This window comes from Pseudorca crassidens, chromosome 1 (assembly GCF_039906515.1).
Source record: "Pseudorca crassidens isolate mPseCra1 chromosome 1, mPseCra1.hap1, whole genome shotgun sequence".
Taxonomy (NCBI): domain Eukaryota; kingdom Metazoa; phylum Chordata; class Mammalia; order Artiodactyla; family Delphinidae; genus Pseudorca; species Pseudorca crassidens.
This window is the reverse complement of record NC_090296.1, coordinates 37,888,162-37,902,169: the sequence shown is the minus strand read 5'-3', so window position 1 is coordinate 37,902,169 and position 14,008 is coordinate 37,888,162. Positions and strand designations below refer to the sequence as shown.

The following is a 14,008-nucleotide window of genomic DNA, read 5'->3' as shown; positions in this document are numbered from 1 at the left end:
TCCTCACAAAACTCAATGAAGCAGATACCTCTGTTTCAGAGATAAGGAAACCGAGGGCCAGGAAGGTTAGGTCGTTTAAGCATAGTCACCGCTAGCAAGAAGTAATGAGACAAAAAAAATGAGATTCCATCTGTGTGTGGGGGCGGTCCAGTCCTGCTGTTCTTCTCATCGCATACACTGTCCCCTACAGCTGGAGTGTATGTGCTACTGCCCTGGTCCCAAACCAGGAGAACCACAGCCACTAACAGACTCTAGTACATTAAAAGCGTTTCTAACCTAAGGCTAAATTGGAAATCTTTTTTTTTTAAGTATACAATTTAAAATATCGTTTTACTTAAAACATGATATATTTATTTGCAGTCTTTGGTCAGAGGGCCAAGGATTTCTCTTTAAGCACCTCTGCCAATTTAATCACAAGTTACCTTGTCTCTGGATTTTCAGTTTCAGCTTCTTTAAAACAGAGCAAGAACTTAGGCACTCCTAAAGCAATCTGAATGCAGACTCTTTATAGGTGTATAAATGGTTTTGCCCCAATCTCACCCATACCTAACCCAATAGCTATTAGTCCTTTACAGTTTTATTCAAAGCTTTCACAGGAACAACTATCTTTTCCTACTCATATTTCATATGTTTGCATAAAGTTTAATTAAATTATATGATTTAACAATTACAATGAGTAGAAACAGGTTGGGAAGAAGCCCATTGGTTACTGATAAGGATATAACTGAAGTGGCGTTTATGAAAGTAACCAATACCCACTGGGAAGTCATGGGCATTGGCAGGATATTTTACAGAGGAAATGGAGAACACAAGTGATTTTAGGAAGCCAGAGAACTGTGATTAAATTAAGAGAACTTCTGCTCTAATTCTGAACTAGGGGAGGGAACAGAGAATGTTCAAGGGGCAGAGCTACTAAGAGACTGTCAGGGAGAAAAGAGAGAGGATTTTTTTTTTTTAATTTTTCAAATAGTTACAAAGAGAGAAATAACAACAAACCACTGCTAAAATACTGGCTGGCAGAAGAATAAGAAAAGTACAGGCAGAGCTGATATGACTGTATATAAACAAGCAAGTATGTACAACAAGTGAATCAAGTTAGCCAGGTGGAGAGAGTGCAGTGTAAGCATCGTCGTCAGTTGTTAATACTAATGTTCTCATTTCTGTTTTTTCATGTATATATATGTGTGTGTTCACATATATATGCACACATACTGTCTTAGAACAAAATCCATACTCTATGTGCTTCCCATAGGTCTATCATGTTTCTGACTCCTATGCATATTTTTTCCACTTCTAGAAAGTTAAATGGAGGGATAGGCACGAGTCATCCCAAGTAGCCCACAAGATAGTCAACTTTCTTGTCAGAGCTTTAACCATGAACATTTACCTGAACTTCATCCTTAGACTTTTCAAGGCCTCAGGCAGATGGTCATCCAGCCCATCTGAGCACCTCAGTGGCTAGAGTTCTCTAATTCATGCAGCAGCCTATTCTGTGGTCAGACCACTTGAACTGTAGAAAGTTCTTCCCTACATTGGGCCAAAATCTGCCTCTAACAGCTTGCTCCTGTTCACCCCAGCTCTGTCCTCTGCAGCTTTAGAGAATAAGTCAACACCCCTGCAATGGGACAGCATACACACACCTGAAGATAATTACCATGTTTTAAATCTCCTTTCATCCAGGCTACATGTCTCCAGGTCCTCAAACTGTCCCCAGTTTGACATGGCTCTCAGCATGTCCCACATATCACAGAAGGGGAAGGGAACACTCACCACACTTCACCATTCCGACTTCATAGCACTTCCGAAGTCGGCAGGCCTGGCAGCTTTTACGCCGGTTCTTGTCTATTGTACACTGATTTGTAGCTGGACAAATATAATCATTATGTCCTACAGCAGAGCAAAAACAAACAAAAACAAGAAAAAAGGAAGTTTATTGTTATAATATTTTGGCTAAATCTCTTCCTGGTCAACAACACAACTAACGCTACCCAGCTGAGAGATAGGAGACATCTTCTTAACCACAGGTACAGGTATAAAAACCAAGTGCAGCCTCATCAGTGCCTTGTTCGTGAGTAAAGGAAACCTAAGAATATTTCAATATCCTACCCTTTTGAATAGGTTATTCTCTGCATGTTCTTAGAATTCTCAAGAGATACATTTAGAAATAGTCTCCTCTAGACATGGAAAGTGAGACAGTCACCTGAAATTGATTTGCTCCAAGTCACAGGACTCCTTGAGAGTAACACTTGTATCAGGTCACCAAATTCAACTGCTTGTACTCTTTTACATACATTCCTCCGTGGTATTTAATATGATATTTTAATAGGAATTCATAGCTAAATAAGAGAACTACACTGGTCAGTAAGAGAATATAGAAATCATCAAACAAAACAAGGACAGAAAGAACTGCCACTTGATAATGGTTGTGGTGGGTTAAATTATCGTTTTTAATTCTTCACTCCCTCCCTCAGCCTGTGACATTACAGTGTATTACAGCAGGCAGAGTACACCTCCTCACCAACTCACGTCGGGCTTGGCCGTGGGACTTGCCAATGGTATGGAAGTAGATGTGATACTCCAAAAGTTTGGCTTGGCCTCTTGAGTGCCCATGAGAAGAAAATGCCTAGGGTAGCCACTGGTCCAAGGAGAATGTGGAGACGTGTGGTGCAGACCAGAACTCAACCCAAAGCCCAGAGCCAAGCCTTATGAAGTAGAGCCACCCTAAACAACTCACAGACCCATAAATAAAAAAATAATGCTCACTGTAGTAATCTACAGCCTAAATAGAGTTGTATAGCAATATCTGACTAAGACAATGGTACTTCTTTTATGTAAAGAAGAAACAAGAAAATTTCCATTTCAAAAAGCAGCACTGGGACTTCCCTGGTGGAGCAGTGGTTAAGAATCTGCCTGCCAATGCAGGGGACACAGGTTCGATCCCTAGTCTGGGAAGATCCCACATGCTGCAGGGCAACTAAGCCCACGCGCCACAACTACTGAGCCCATGCGCCGCAACTACTGAAGCCCATGTGCCCAGAGCCCATGCTCCGCAACAAGAGAAGCAGCCGCAATGGGAAGCCCGCGCACCGCAACGGCCAATAATGTGTACGCTGAATCTAATGATGAGGAATCATCACACAAACCCACAGTGAGGAGCATCCTGCAAAATAACTGGCCTATAAGATTCCAAATTGTCAAGATCATGAAAACCAAGGAACAACTGAGGAACTGTTCTGGACAGAGAGAGAAAGGCTAAAGACCTAACAACTAAATGCAAAGTGTGATTCTAAACTGGATCCTTTTGCTGTAGAGGGCACTGTTAGGACAACTGGGAAAACTGGAACAAGTCTAAACATTAGATGGTAATAATGTATCAATGCTAATTTCCCAATTTGACCCTTGTGGCTCTACCGGAATACATGTTAAGTGTTCGGAGGTGACGGAGCATAATGTTGGCAACTCATGATTGCAGGAAAAATGTTGGCAACTCATGATTTCAGGAAAAAACGTTCTTTATATTGCATATGCACATTTTCTGTAAGTTGGAGACTCATTTTAGAAATGCTCTGTTAGCTACTCAAACAATAAACGAATTCACACAAATATAGACACATACAAATAAATATGCAAATACAGATAAATTATTGTTTTAGTTTTCCATGCCACATAGTACATTTCTACAAACTTAAAAGCTTAAAATCAAACAAATTTATTATCTCATAGTTTCTGCAAATAAAGAGTGCAGACGCAGCTTACTCTACTCAGGGTCCCAACAAGGCTGCAACCAACGTATTGACTGGGCTGTGGTCTCATCTGAAGCTCAGGGTCCTCTTTCAAGCTCATTTAAGTTGTTGACAGAATCAATTCCTTGCAGTTGTAGGACCGAGATTCCCATTTTCTTGCTAGTTATAGGCTGGACACTGCTCTCAGCTCCTAGAGGCACCTGCAGTTCCTTGCCCAGAAGCAGCTCACAACATGTTTGCTTCCTTCCAGGCCAGGAGAAGCACATCTTTCTGACTTCCAGTCTCTCCACAGTCTGCTATGATGGAGTCTTATATAATCACAGCATAATCACAAGAAACTAATCACAAGAGACTATCCCAGCACCATTTGCCATAAAATGTAACCTAACCAAGGGAGCGACTCTGTCTTCATATTTACAGGTTCCATACACACTCAAGAATAGGTGGTAATATAAGGTGTGCTATAAAAAAAATTTAAAGGAACAGATAATTACCTTGTTATTGCTTTTATCCTCACTTATCCCTCCCAGTTTTCTGTTTCCATGTAAAAGACAAATAAATGACTCCCCCAAAAAAAAAAAAAAAAAAAAAATATCCTCACTTATAATATACAAAAATAAATTTTAAAAGCCAAAATATATTTCTAATCAGAAACTTTCTATTGTACTTTAGAATATAATGCTTTATACTTAGAAGATAAATGTAATCCCACAGCACTTTCCATAGCAGAAGCAATCTTTTAAGTATCTTCTAAAACCTCTAAGAACTATATATGATGTCATCCTTATTGGTTTTATAAGGAGGTTCATAACAATAAGCATTTAAGGGACAAGTAGAGGTTGGCTTTTATTTTTCTCTCAGAGTTTACTGTAAAAGATCATTTTACTTTTAAAAAAGGATCCGAAAGCACAATAATATGAACATGCTCAATAAAATAGCCTAGAAAATGTCTTATGCAAGAAGGTCATGGTAATTCACTTCATTTCTGGCAAAAAGAAAAAAGTCCTCTTTGAACTGCACCAAACACCCCATGTATTAAAATGGCTTTCTTGTTCCATGCAACAGTCTGCTACTCCACACTAACAGAACTAAGAGAAAAGTTCAAAGCAAAATTAAAGGCAAAATATGAAGCTAATTCTTTTAGTTAAGATATAAAACTTTACAGGAAAATATGCTTTTTATAATACAAAACATAAAAGGTTATCTTTGTTCTCTGCAAAATTATTGAGACTGTCTGAATATGTATTATCATTCATATCCAACTGCATGGAGGAAAGAGACAACACTGGACTTGAAATCAGAAGACCTGACTTTAATATCAGCTCAGCCTCCCGGTTTTCTTATTTTAAAAACAGAGCAATTAAGGACTTCCCTAGTGGCGCAGCAGTTTAGAATCTGCCTGCCAATGCAGGGAACACAGGTTCGAGGCCCGATCTAGGAAGATCTCACATGCCGTGGAGCAACTAAGCCCATGCACCACAACTACTGAGCCCGCGTGCCACAACTGCTGAAGCCCGTGTGCCTAGAGCCCCGTGATCCGCAACAGAGAGAAGCCACAGCAATGAGAAGCCCACGCACCACAACAAAGAGCAGCCCCCACTTGTCACAACTAGAGAAAGCCCGCACACAGCAACAAAGACCCAATGCAGCCAATAAATAAATACATTTTTTTAAATAAAATAAAATAATGTAGCTCTTTAAAAAAAAGAAAAAAACAGAGCAATTATTACCCATACCCTCCCTGGCATTCTTATACTTCAATAGCAAGCATCTACCTTGTTGTTTCTTCCCTCAGGATACCCTTCTTGAGTTCAAGACCAAATAAGTCCCAAGTAATGGAATATATGCCTTGAAGGTAAGAATCTTTTACACAACCTATGGGCTGCTACAGCTTCCCATTTAAAGCTTAGCCTATAATGTCTTAAGAAATAAAGAGCTGAAGATTCATGAGCAGCAGTCAAATGGATTTTAACTTTCAAATGACAATGATAAAAGGTCATTATAAATACCAAAATGAAAGTGCATAGTAGAGTATGGTAGTATCTATTACTATTATATGTGGATATAAAATAAATAGCCAGAAGGATGAACTTTATGGAAATAACATGAAGAAATGGGCCAAATACATATCAAAAAAAACCCCAAATTTTATAAGAGATGTAAAAGACCTAAATAAATGGAGTCAACGTGTTTCCTGATGTGAAGACTATTACAGAGCTTCCTTTCAAAATAATTCTTAGGTTTAATAAAATATCCACTTTTCTTAACATTAAGGATGGGAGGTCACTTAATAAAATTATTTTAATGTTCCTGTGGACAAATAAACATGAGAAAATAGCCAGGACATTTTTAATATAGGAGGAATTTATACTGGCATGTATTAAAATTCATTATAAAACTATAATACTTAAAATAATGTGATACTTATACAAGAATGAAGAGATAGATCAACAGAACAGTCAGACTAAACACTAGTATATAGAGAACTTAATATATATCATATACATAGAAAAAAATTAATGAACACAAGAAAAGGTGCTCAAAATCGTCAGTAATCAGAAAATGCAAAATAAAACCACAGTGAGATAGAACTACATACCAATATAAATGGAATGGCTAAACTTTAAAAGACTGACAATATCAAGTTTGGATAAGGACATGGATCAACTGGAACTCTTATACATTGCTGTTGAGAATACAAAATGGTTCGACCACTTTGGAAAACAGTTTGTTTCTTATAAAGCTAAACATACATTAGCTTATCATACAACCAGCCATTTTACTCACAGATATTTACCCAAAAGAAACAAAAAGATATCTACACTGAGAGATATGCATAAATGTTCATAGCAGTTTTACTTAAAATAGCACAAAACTAGAAACAACTCAAATGAACAAACAAACAAAATGGGGCACACCTACTGGAATATTAGTAACAAAAAGGAATGAACTACTAATGCATCCAACAACACAGATATATCTTAAAAGCAACATGATAAGTGAAAGAAACCATACATAAATGGTTACATACTTTAAGATTCAATTATATGACATTCTAGAAAAGGCAAAACTATAGGGACAGAAAATAGATCAAGAGTCACCAGAGCCTGGAAGGTTGGGGTGAAATTGGCTACAATGGGCATGAAGGAATATTTTGCAGTTATAGTAATGCTCCATGTCTTAATTATGGTGGTGGTTACATGACTACATGTATTTTCAAAATTCATAAAACTATAAAAATAAATAGGGGAATTTTACTGTATGTAAATTATATCTCAAACAAAAAATTAAGCTCCTATATTCAAAAAAAACAATGAAAATGGATTTATTCAATAAAACAATGTGGATAAAATTGACAATTTATGAAAATATATTTGATTCTTATTTCATTCAACATACCAAAAAAATTGAGTAGCCACTTACAGTTATTGCAATGCATTTATACCAGAGGGCACCAAAAATATGAAGAGTCCAAAGAAATAATCATTTAGGCATGAAGCAATTGTAAGAGCACTAACTCTTTCCCATTTGCACTTTTAGGATATGACACTCCTTTTCCCTTTCCCAGTAGTTCCTCTGCGGATGCAGTAGGAAAGAATGACATGGGGAAAGCACAGGAAACTTACGTTTTATTGTTTTCAGCTACAGTCTCAGGGTTCATGAAGTATCATGAAAGATACTCCATGCAGAGATTTTTCCCAAACAGCAAATAAGAATTCTCTTTTTTAAGGATGTAGTTAGTTGTTTTGGGTCAAAATTTCCTTAGGAGATAAAATTCTAGAACCTCAACAAGATAGAGAATTGTCATCATATCAAGAGTTTGGTTCTGAATTTCAGAAAATCTGAATCGTTCTTATCATATATCGCAGGAAACTGGACCTGGCCTTATAATCTACTAGTACAATGATCATAAACAAAAAATTTTAAGCACTGAATATGTTAAACATAGAATGAAAAGCTCTGTGTATGCAAAAGCAAAACTAAGCAACCGTGATTTATGTTTTGATAATATTTGAAGACATCAGCTTCCTTTGTCTGTGCTGTTTTTCCTTTCAGTTAAGAAAAGTTTGGAAATGGCAGAGGGCCCTCATCCACCTAACTATGAAGATTTTGGAGGAGGAGGGTTTAAATGAGATTAGGATTAGAAGAGAAATACAAGGAAGAAAGAAAAGACGTTGATATCTAAACTGAAAACAGAAGAGTTAAAAGAGAAACTAGAATGACTTGAATTTGCAGGTTGTTTACAACTGACCAAATATTTTCACATAAGCAACCTCATTTCCTTTTTAGAACAACTCTGTATCTCCATTACACAGACGAGCAAACAGGCTGGGAAGTAAAGCCACAGAGCTACTAAGTGGAGAGTCCAGAATAAACAGGTGGTCATCTATGAAGGGTGAATTTCAGGGGACTCAGAGGAAGGTGATTCCTTACCTACCAACATTCTACCCCTCACCTCCCTCTGGATTACATCAGCTTCTCTGCTCGAGGTAAAATGCTCTCTTACTGTAGAGTTATCATTGGGTGAATTAACTCAGTAAATTACCGTTTGCCACTTGCACACTATGAATTGCTTTAAGGTTGCTTTCCTTAACCGGATAAGAACAAGGCACTGAGGCCTTGGCAGAAAAGGGAAGGGAGCTCTGAGATGGGAACGTAGGACATTGTCTGGGAGTAGCTGGCAAGGGAGGGGTTAAGGGGCAGAGAGACAGCCAAGAGCACGAGTAAGCAGGAAAGTGCCTTCAGCAAATTAGGGCCAGCAAGGACATGTGTGGTAAGGGGCTGACTGGCCTTGAAACCAGGTGTGCACAGCTTGAGACTGATTAAAAAGGCCACTAAAACAAACAAACAAACAAAAACCCAGCCCAGCAGAAATTTGGAGAAGTGTAGGGAAATAGTCTAAACTCAGACCAGGAAACGGGATTGTGAAGGAGGTTCCACTAGTTCAGGGCAAGACATGCCTCTAGATAAATTCTCAGAGACCACTGGAGTTGAACTACTGACTTCTGATCATTTCCGTAAAACCTGTTTATTCTCTCTTCCTCGGGAGTCAGCCCACCATCGTGACTGTTACTTATGCCAGATATTAAACATAAGACAAAGGAAGAAACAATCTTTGCAGTTCCTAATGAGCACACATTTTTTTGGCAAGCTTTATCTTCACAAGGGTTGTAGGTAGACGTCTTCTCCCAAGAAGATGGCGATGGGTGATGATGGGGTGAGACCCATTTGGGTTCTGGGGTAGAGATCTGCAATGAAAGATAAAGTACTCTACACTTGAAACAATCCACCCCACCCGCAAACACACATGATCCTCTGAACTGCTCATCAAGTACTCTGTGTACAAAGCAGGCCAAAGGTGAAATTTCTGCCAGGTCATCTGAAAACTTGTTTAAAAGCAAAAGTGGAAAACTAAAGAAGCAGCTAACAATACTCTTGTACCTTGAATGCTTCTTTTAAAAAAGGCCTTACATCCTTCACACGACCAGACTCCATAGTGATATCCCGATGCATAATCGCTGCAGACCGCACAGAAGTGGGCATCCCTCTTTGAACTTGGACTAGTAACAGGGCTGGCACAACTGCTTCCACTAGCCTTCCTTTTCAATGTCTCTCTAGGGGCAAAGAAAACATTCATTGTAAAAGAGCATTAAAGATAAAACAGGGCCTTTCTAGAAAAACAAACAGCATGAACATTGCCTAATTTATCTCTTTGCCCTCAAGGGTTCGTGATAAATATATTCCAAGAAATCTGATCAAGCAAAACCTTTGTTACTGATATCAGATCTATGAAGAGTCACCCTGTTGGGATGACTGATGCCCGAAAGTGGTTAAGCAAGTTTATGCCCATCCATGCAGTGCTGATGAGCACCAGTAACCATGGATGGCCAGCTGTAGCCATCAGGGTGTACAACTTTGAGTGTAATAAGTGACCAGATCCAGTCTGGGTGGAAACGGTGGGGAGAAGAAAAGGGAAGAGAGGAAGAAGAGAGAAGAGAAGGGGAGAGCGTGAACATGTACCTGTCCTTTGAGAAGGCTTTGGAGGAAGGTGTTCAATGCTGGGTAGAGTGAGGGCCAGGGCTTCCACAGAGGAAGGGAAAGCCCACAAGGGAGCACCAACAGGCACCAAAAACACCTGGTTAGTTCCTAATTTTGCTACCGCATGTTTCTTTTGGAAAGGAAATAGTAGAAGTACGATTATTTATAAATTAAGGTAATTATACTATGGTTTAATTTACCCAAATATTAGCAGAACTCTGATTAGAACTTGTGCTCAGAAACAAAATATTTCTTCCTTTAAACATTGAATGAGAAAACATTATTTTTAAAAAGTTATCTACAATTTTCATATTCTCTTTTACCAACAAACAAGAAGTATTTTTTTAAAGAAGAAAAATAAAATTACTGTGTAATACGGCTTTCTCAAAGTTTTATGATATTTGAAAGTAATACATTTCAATATCAAATATGCTGTAACTTAGTACTTTGGTTGTTTTGGAAATTTATCTCCCCTTCATGCTTCTCCCTATACTACCTCTGCTCTCTGTAGCCATAATTATCATTAAAAAGATCTGGGTTTGATCCCTGGTCGGGGAACTAAGATCCCACAAGCCACGCAGAGAAGCCAAAAAAAAAAAACATTACAAATTGAATGGAAATAACCCATTCTATTACCTTGCCCTTAGAGTTTAAGAAAGTTCAACTAAAAAGTTCCACATTTAAATAGTTTCCTATCAATCTTTATAAAATGTTATTATTGGGCTTCCCTGGTGGCGCAGTGGTTGAGAGTCCGCCTGCCGATGCAGGGGACACAGGTTCGTGCCCCGGTCCAGGAAGATCCCACAAGCTGCGGAGCGGCTGGGCCCGTGAGCCTTGGCTGCTAAGCCTGCGCGTCCGGAGCCTGTGCTCCGCAACGGGAGAGGCCACAACAGTGAGAGGCCCACGTACCGCAAAAAAAAAAAAAAAAAAAAAGTTATTATTTTAGTTCATTGTTTAAAAGCTTGTACCTATGTTTGTCTGTCTTTTCAGGCTTCACCTGTCTAGTATTTCATTAAGTTGTAATACCGACAGTTACTTTTATCTTGGACACAATTTGTCATGAACACTAAATTGTGATTTCACTGCAAGATAAGAAGGATCTAACTTGAAAGTAAAAATTTCTTTTTCAAACCCAAATCACTTCATCAAGAAGAAAGTGATTTAAGTTAAATTCTTTAGTTTCTAAAGACAGTAGTCATGATAGTGAATTCTCCCCCCAAAACACAGATCTGTAAGCTCAACTTTTTAATAAGAACTAGAATATCAGATTAGATATTCTAGAATTCAGAATATCAGATGTTTTAGGTGCTCTATTTGATCTATGTAATAATGAAGAACTTGTATAACACATATCTTTCTTTTCACTAAATCATAAAGCAATCTGAATAATGGCCATGAACTACAATTCAGAATGAAGACTGGATTTACCTGTTCCCAGGTAAGGTGTGTTCTAATGATCTCGTTTCACACCAAGGACTCTTTTGAGGTTCTGCATACAGAAGTGACGACTGGCAATGGATGGCTAAAGGAGAGAGGTGCCCAGGAGTTGGCCACAATACATTTGGGCTTGTGGTCTGTCGACCAGGCCCACCTTCCGAGTTATTGGGAATACTGTAATTCATCACGGCAGGGCTATAGAATGTCATGGCTGAATATTCATGGTGGCTCTCTACATAGGAGGAAGGTATATATATAGGGCCTGGCTCCAGGGGTAGGATGGATTGACTGCAGTTGTAGGAGACAGGAGAGTTAAGGCTAGATGGTGAGTTTTTGATATCCATGTCTTGAATAGGTAACATCTAGGAAAACTCCTTGTGAGAAGAGGCACAAAGGGACATTATAATGTTCTCAAAGAATCATAGACAGGTATGGCTGTGAAGAAAAAAAAAAGACATTTCTAAGTTACAGATACAAGCATACTATTAAAAAGGTTGACATATTATTATTAAACACACACACACACACACACACACACACACACACACACACACACACACACACACACACACACTTGTATGGGCCTAGAAATACATCCTGAAAAATATACACAAAATTATTAACCTCAGAGGGGTAGGAAGGTAAGGCATGGAACTCATTTTCTACTTCATTCACTTCCATAATGCTTTTGTTGTTAACCATGATAATTTTTTTACCATGAGAATTTAATATAAAGTGCTTTTAAAACTTAAAAAACACAGGGAGTTCCATGGTTGCCCAGTGGTTAGAATTCTGGACATTCACTGCTGTGGCCTGGGTTCAATCCCTAGGAACTGAGATCCCACAAGCCACATGGCATGGCAAAAAATAAATAAATAAAAATTAAAAATAAAAAACACAGGATTAAATCAAAATGCCATGCCAACCAGTTTTCTTTTTTTCTTTTTTCTTTTTTTTTTTTTTGAACTAGATAAGTTCCTTTTTAAATTCTTACAGAAAAATAAGCAGGAAAACCCTGAAAGAGCAGATCAATGAGCAGGACTAGCAATAACAGATCTTCAAACACACTATGAATAGCCAATAATAAAAAAGGAATAGACAGGCCAATGTACCTGTAACAATGATCAATTTATTGCCTTTCACCTAATACACCCTTCAGTATATGTTCTATAGCAATGGAATTCCTTAAGCATTTAAACTGAGCCCAGTGCTAAGCTTTCGCAGTTGAGGCACTGCAGGGACACTGCAGGAGGAAGAGGCCACAGTGATTTCTGGCAGGGGCAGAGGCTGGCAGTGTGGGTGTGAGAACATCCAGTGGAGCCTGTGCCAGCCATAAGTCCAGAATGAGGTCCCACTGCAAACTTGTAGCCCTGGCACAGCGAGAACCTTTCTGCAATCACCTGTTCAGACTATGGCCTGAGGAGTTACACAGAAGTTGTTCCTTGTACAAGTTTCATCACCAGCACATGCACACTCTGAAGGTCTTCTGCCCCCACGGGCACCTGGACTCCCAGGGCCCACACCACCAGCTGCTGATCACCCGCTCCCCACCTGCAACTCCAGACCACTTTCGTCCAGCTACACAGTTAACATTTCTGCTAATTAGTGGCCAAACCATTTTTTTCCAAGGAGGTCTGAATCCCCCAAGTTTGTCCATCTTTGGGTAGTCTACCTCAGCTCCATGTAGAGTTTCTTATATCTTATACTTAATCTCTCATCATAGTTGGTAATTCTTACATTAGACTTCCCCTGTTGAACCTACTGTGTAGTTTCTATCTCCTGATTGGACCCAGATTGCTATGCAATAGAACAGAAAATCCTAAAACAGCAAATTCAAAAACTCAAGGGATTTCCCTGGTGGTCCAGTGGTTAAGGATCTGCCTTCCAATGAAGGGAACGCAGGTTCAATCGCTAGTCGGGGAAGTAAGATCCCACATGCTGCGGGGCAACAAAGCCCATGCGCCACAACTACTGAGACCGTGCGCTCTGGAGCCCACTCGACACAACTAGAGAGAAGCCCGTGCACCACAATGAAAGATCCCGCGTGCCGCAACTAAGACCTGACAGAGCAAAAATAATAATAAATAAATATTTTAAAAAAGTCAAAAGTTTTTGGAAATTTGTCATAGGATAAAGGTGGTATCTCAAATCTCTAGGAAAACATTGGACAACAGAATTATCATTGGAAAAAGAATGTATGCCAGAATAAACTCCAAATGTTAAAGACCCGAATGTTGAGAGAACTGGGAAGAGGAAGGAGAGGGAGGAGGATAGGAGAAGGGGTAAGACAGGAATGGGGGAGGAACAGGGGCTGCACAGGTACTAGAAGCAAATGTAGATAAATCCCATTATAACATGGGTGTGGGGACAATCTTCTTAACTATGACTCAAAATCCAGATGCAATTTTAAAATGCACATAAAAGTACATAAACTCATGAAAGTAAACATCTGCATATCATAAAAACACCATAAGTCAAAAGAGTAATGACAAATTGGAAAAAAAATACTCCCAACTTATATTAGAAACAAAGGGCTAATTTCTCTGGTATATAGCGAGAACTCTTAAATTAAGATGGAAAAAACCCCCCAAATATTCATTAGAAAAATAGGCAAAAAACACAAACAGAACACAGGAAAAGGAAGGCAAATGGCTCTTAAAACACATAAAAATATGTTCAACCTTGTTCAATAAAGAGATACAAATTAAACTGCACCAAGATACCATTTCTCACTTATGTTTGCCAAAAATTCAATTTTTTTTTTTTTTTTTTTTTTTTTGCGGTACGCG

The 14,008-nt window shown here is 38.7% G+C and overlaps 1 protein-coding gene across 3 annotated transcripts in view; it reads right to left on the bottom strand.

The window, feature by feature from the left end:
* Nucleotides 1–14,008, bottom strand: part of ESR2 (estrogen receptor 2) — a 71,009-nt gene that overhangs the window by 46,430 nt on the left and 10,571 nt on the right. For 2 of the 3 annotated variants that reach the window (XM_067733757.1, XM_067733767.1), the window contains exons 1-3: nucleotides 11,211–11,581; nucleotides 9,186–9,358; nucleotides 1,771–1,887 (exon numbers count right to left, since the gene is read on the bottom strand). In XM_067733757.1, coding sequence (XP_067589858.1) covers nucleotides 1,771–1,887; nucleotides 9,186–9,358; nucleotides 11,211–11,581 — 661 coding nt within the window. Of the gene's footprint in view, nucleotides 1–1,770; nucleotides 1,888–9,185; nucleotides 9,359–11,210; nucleotides 11,655–14,008 lie in introns of those variants that run through there. The other variant, XM_067733749.1, reaches the window with a different exon arrangement.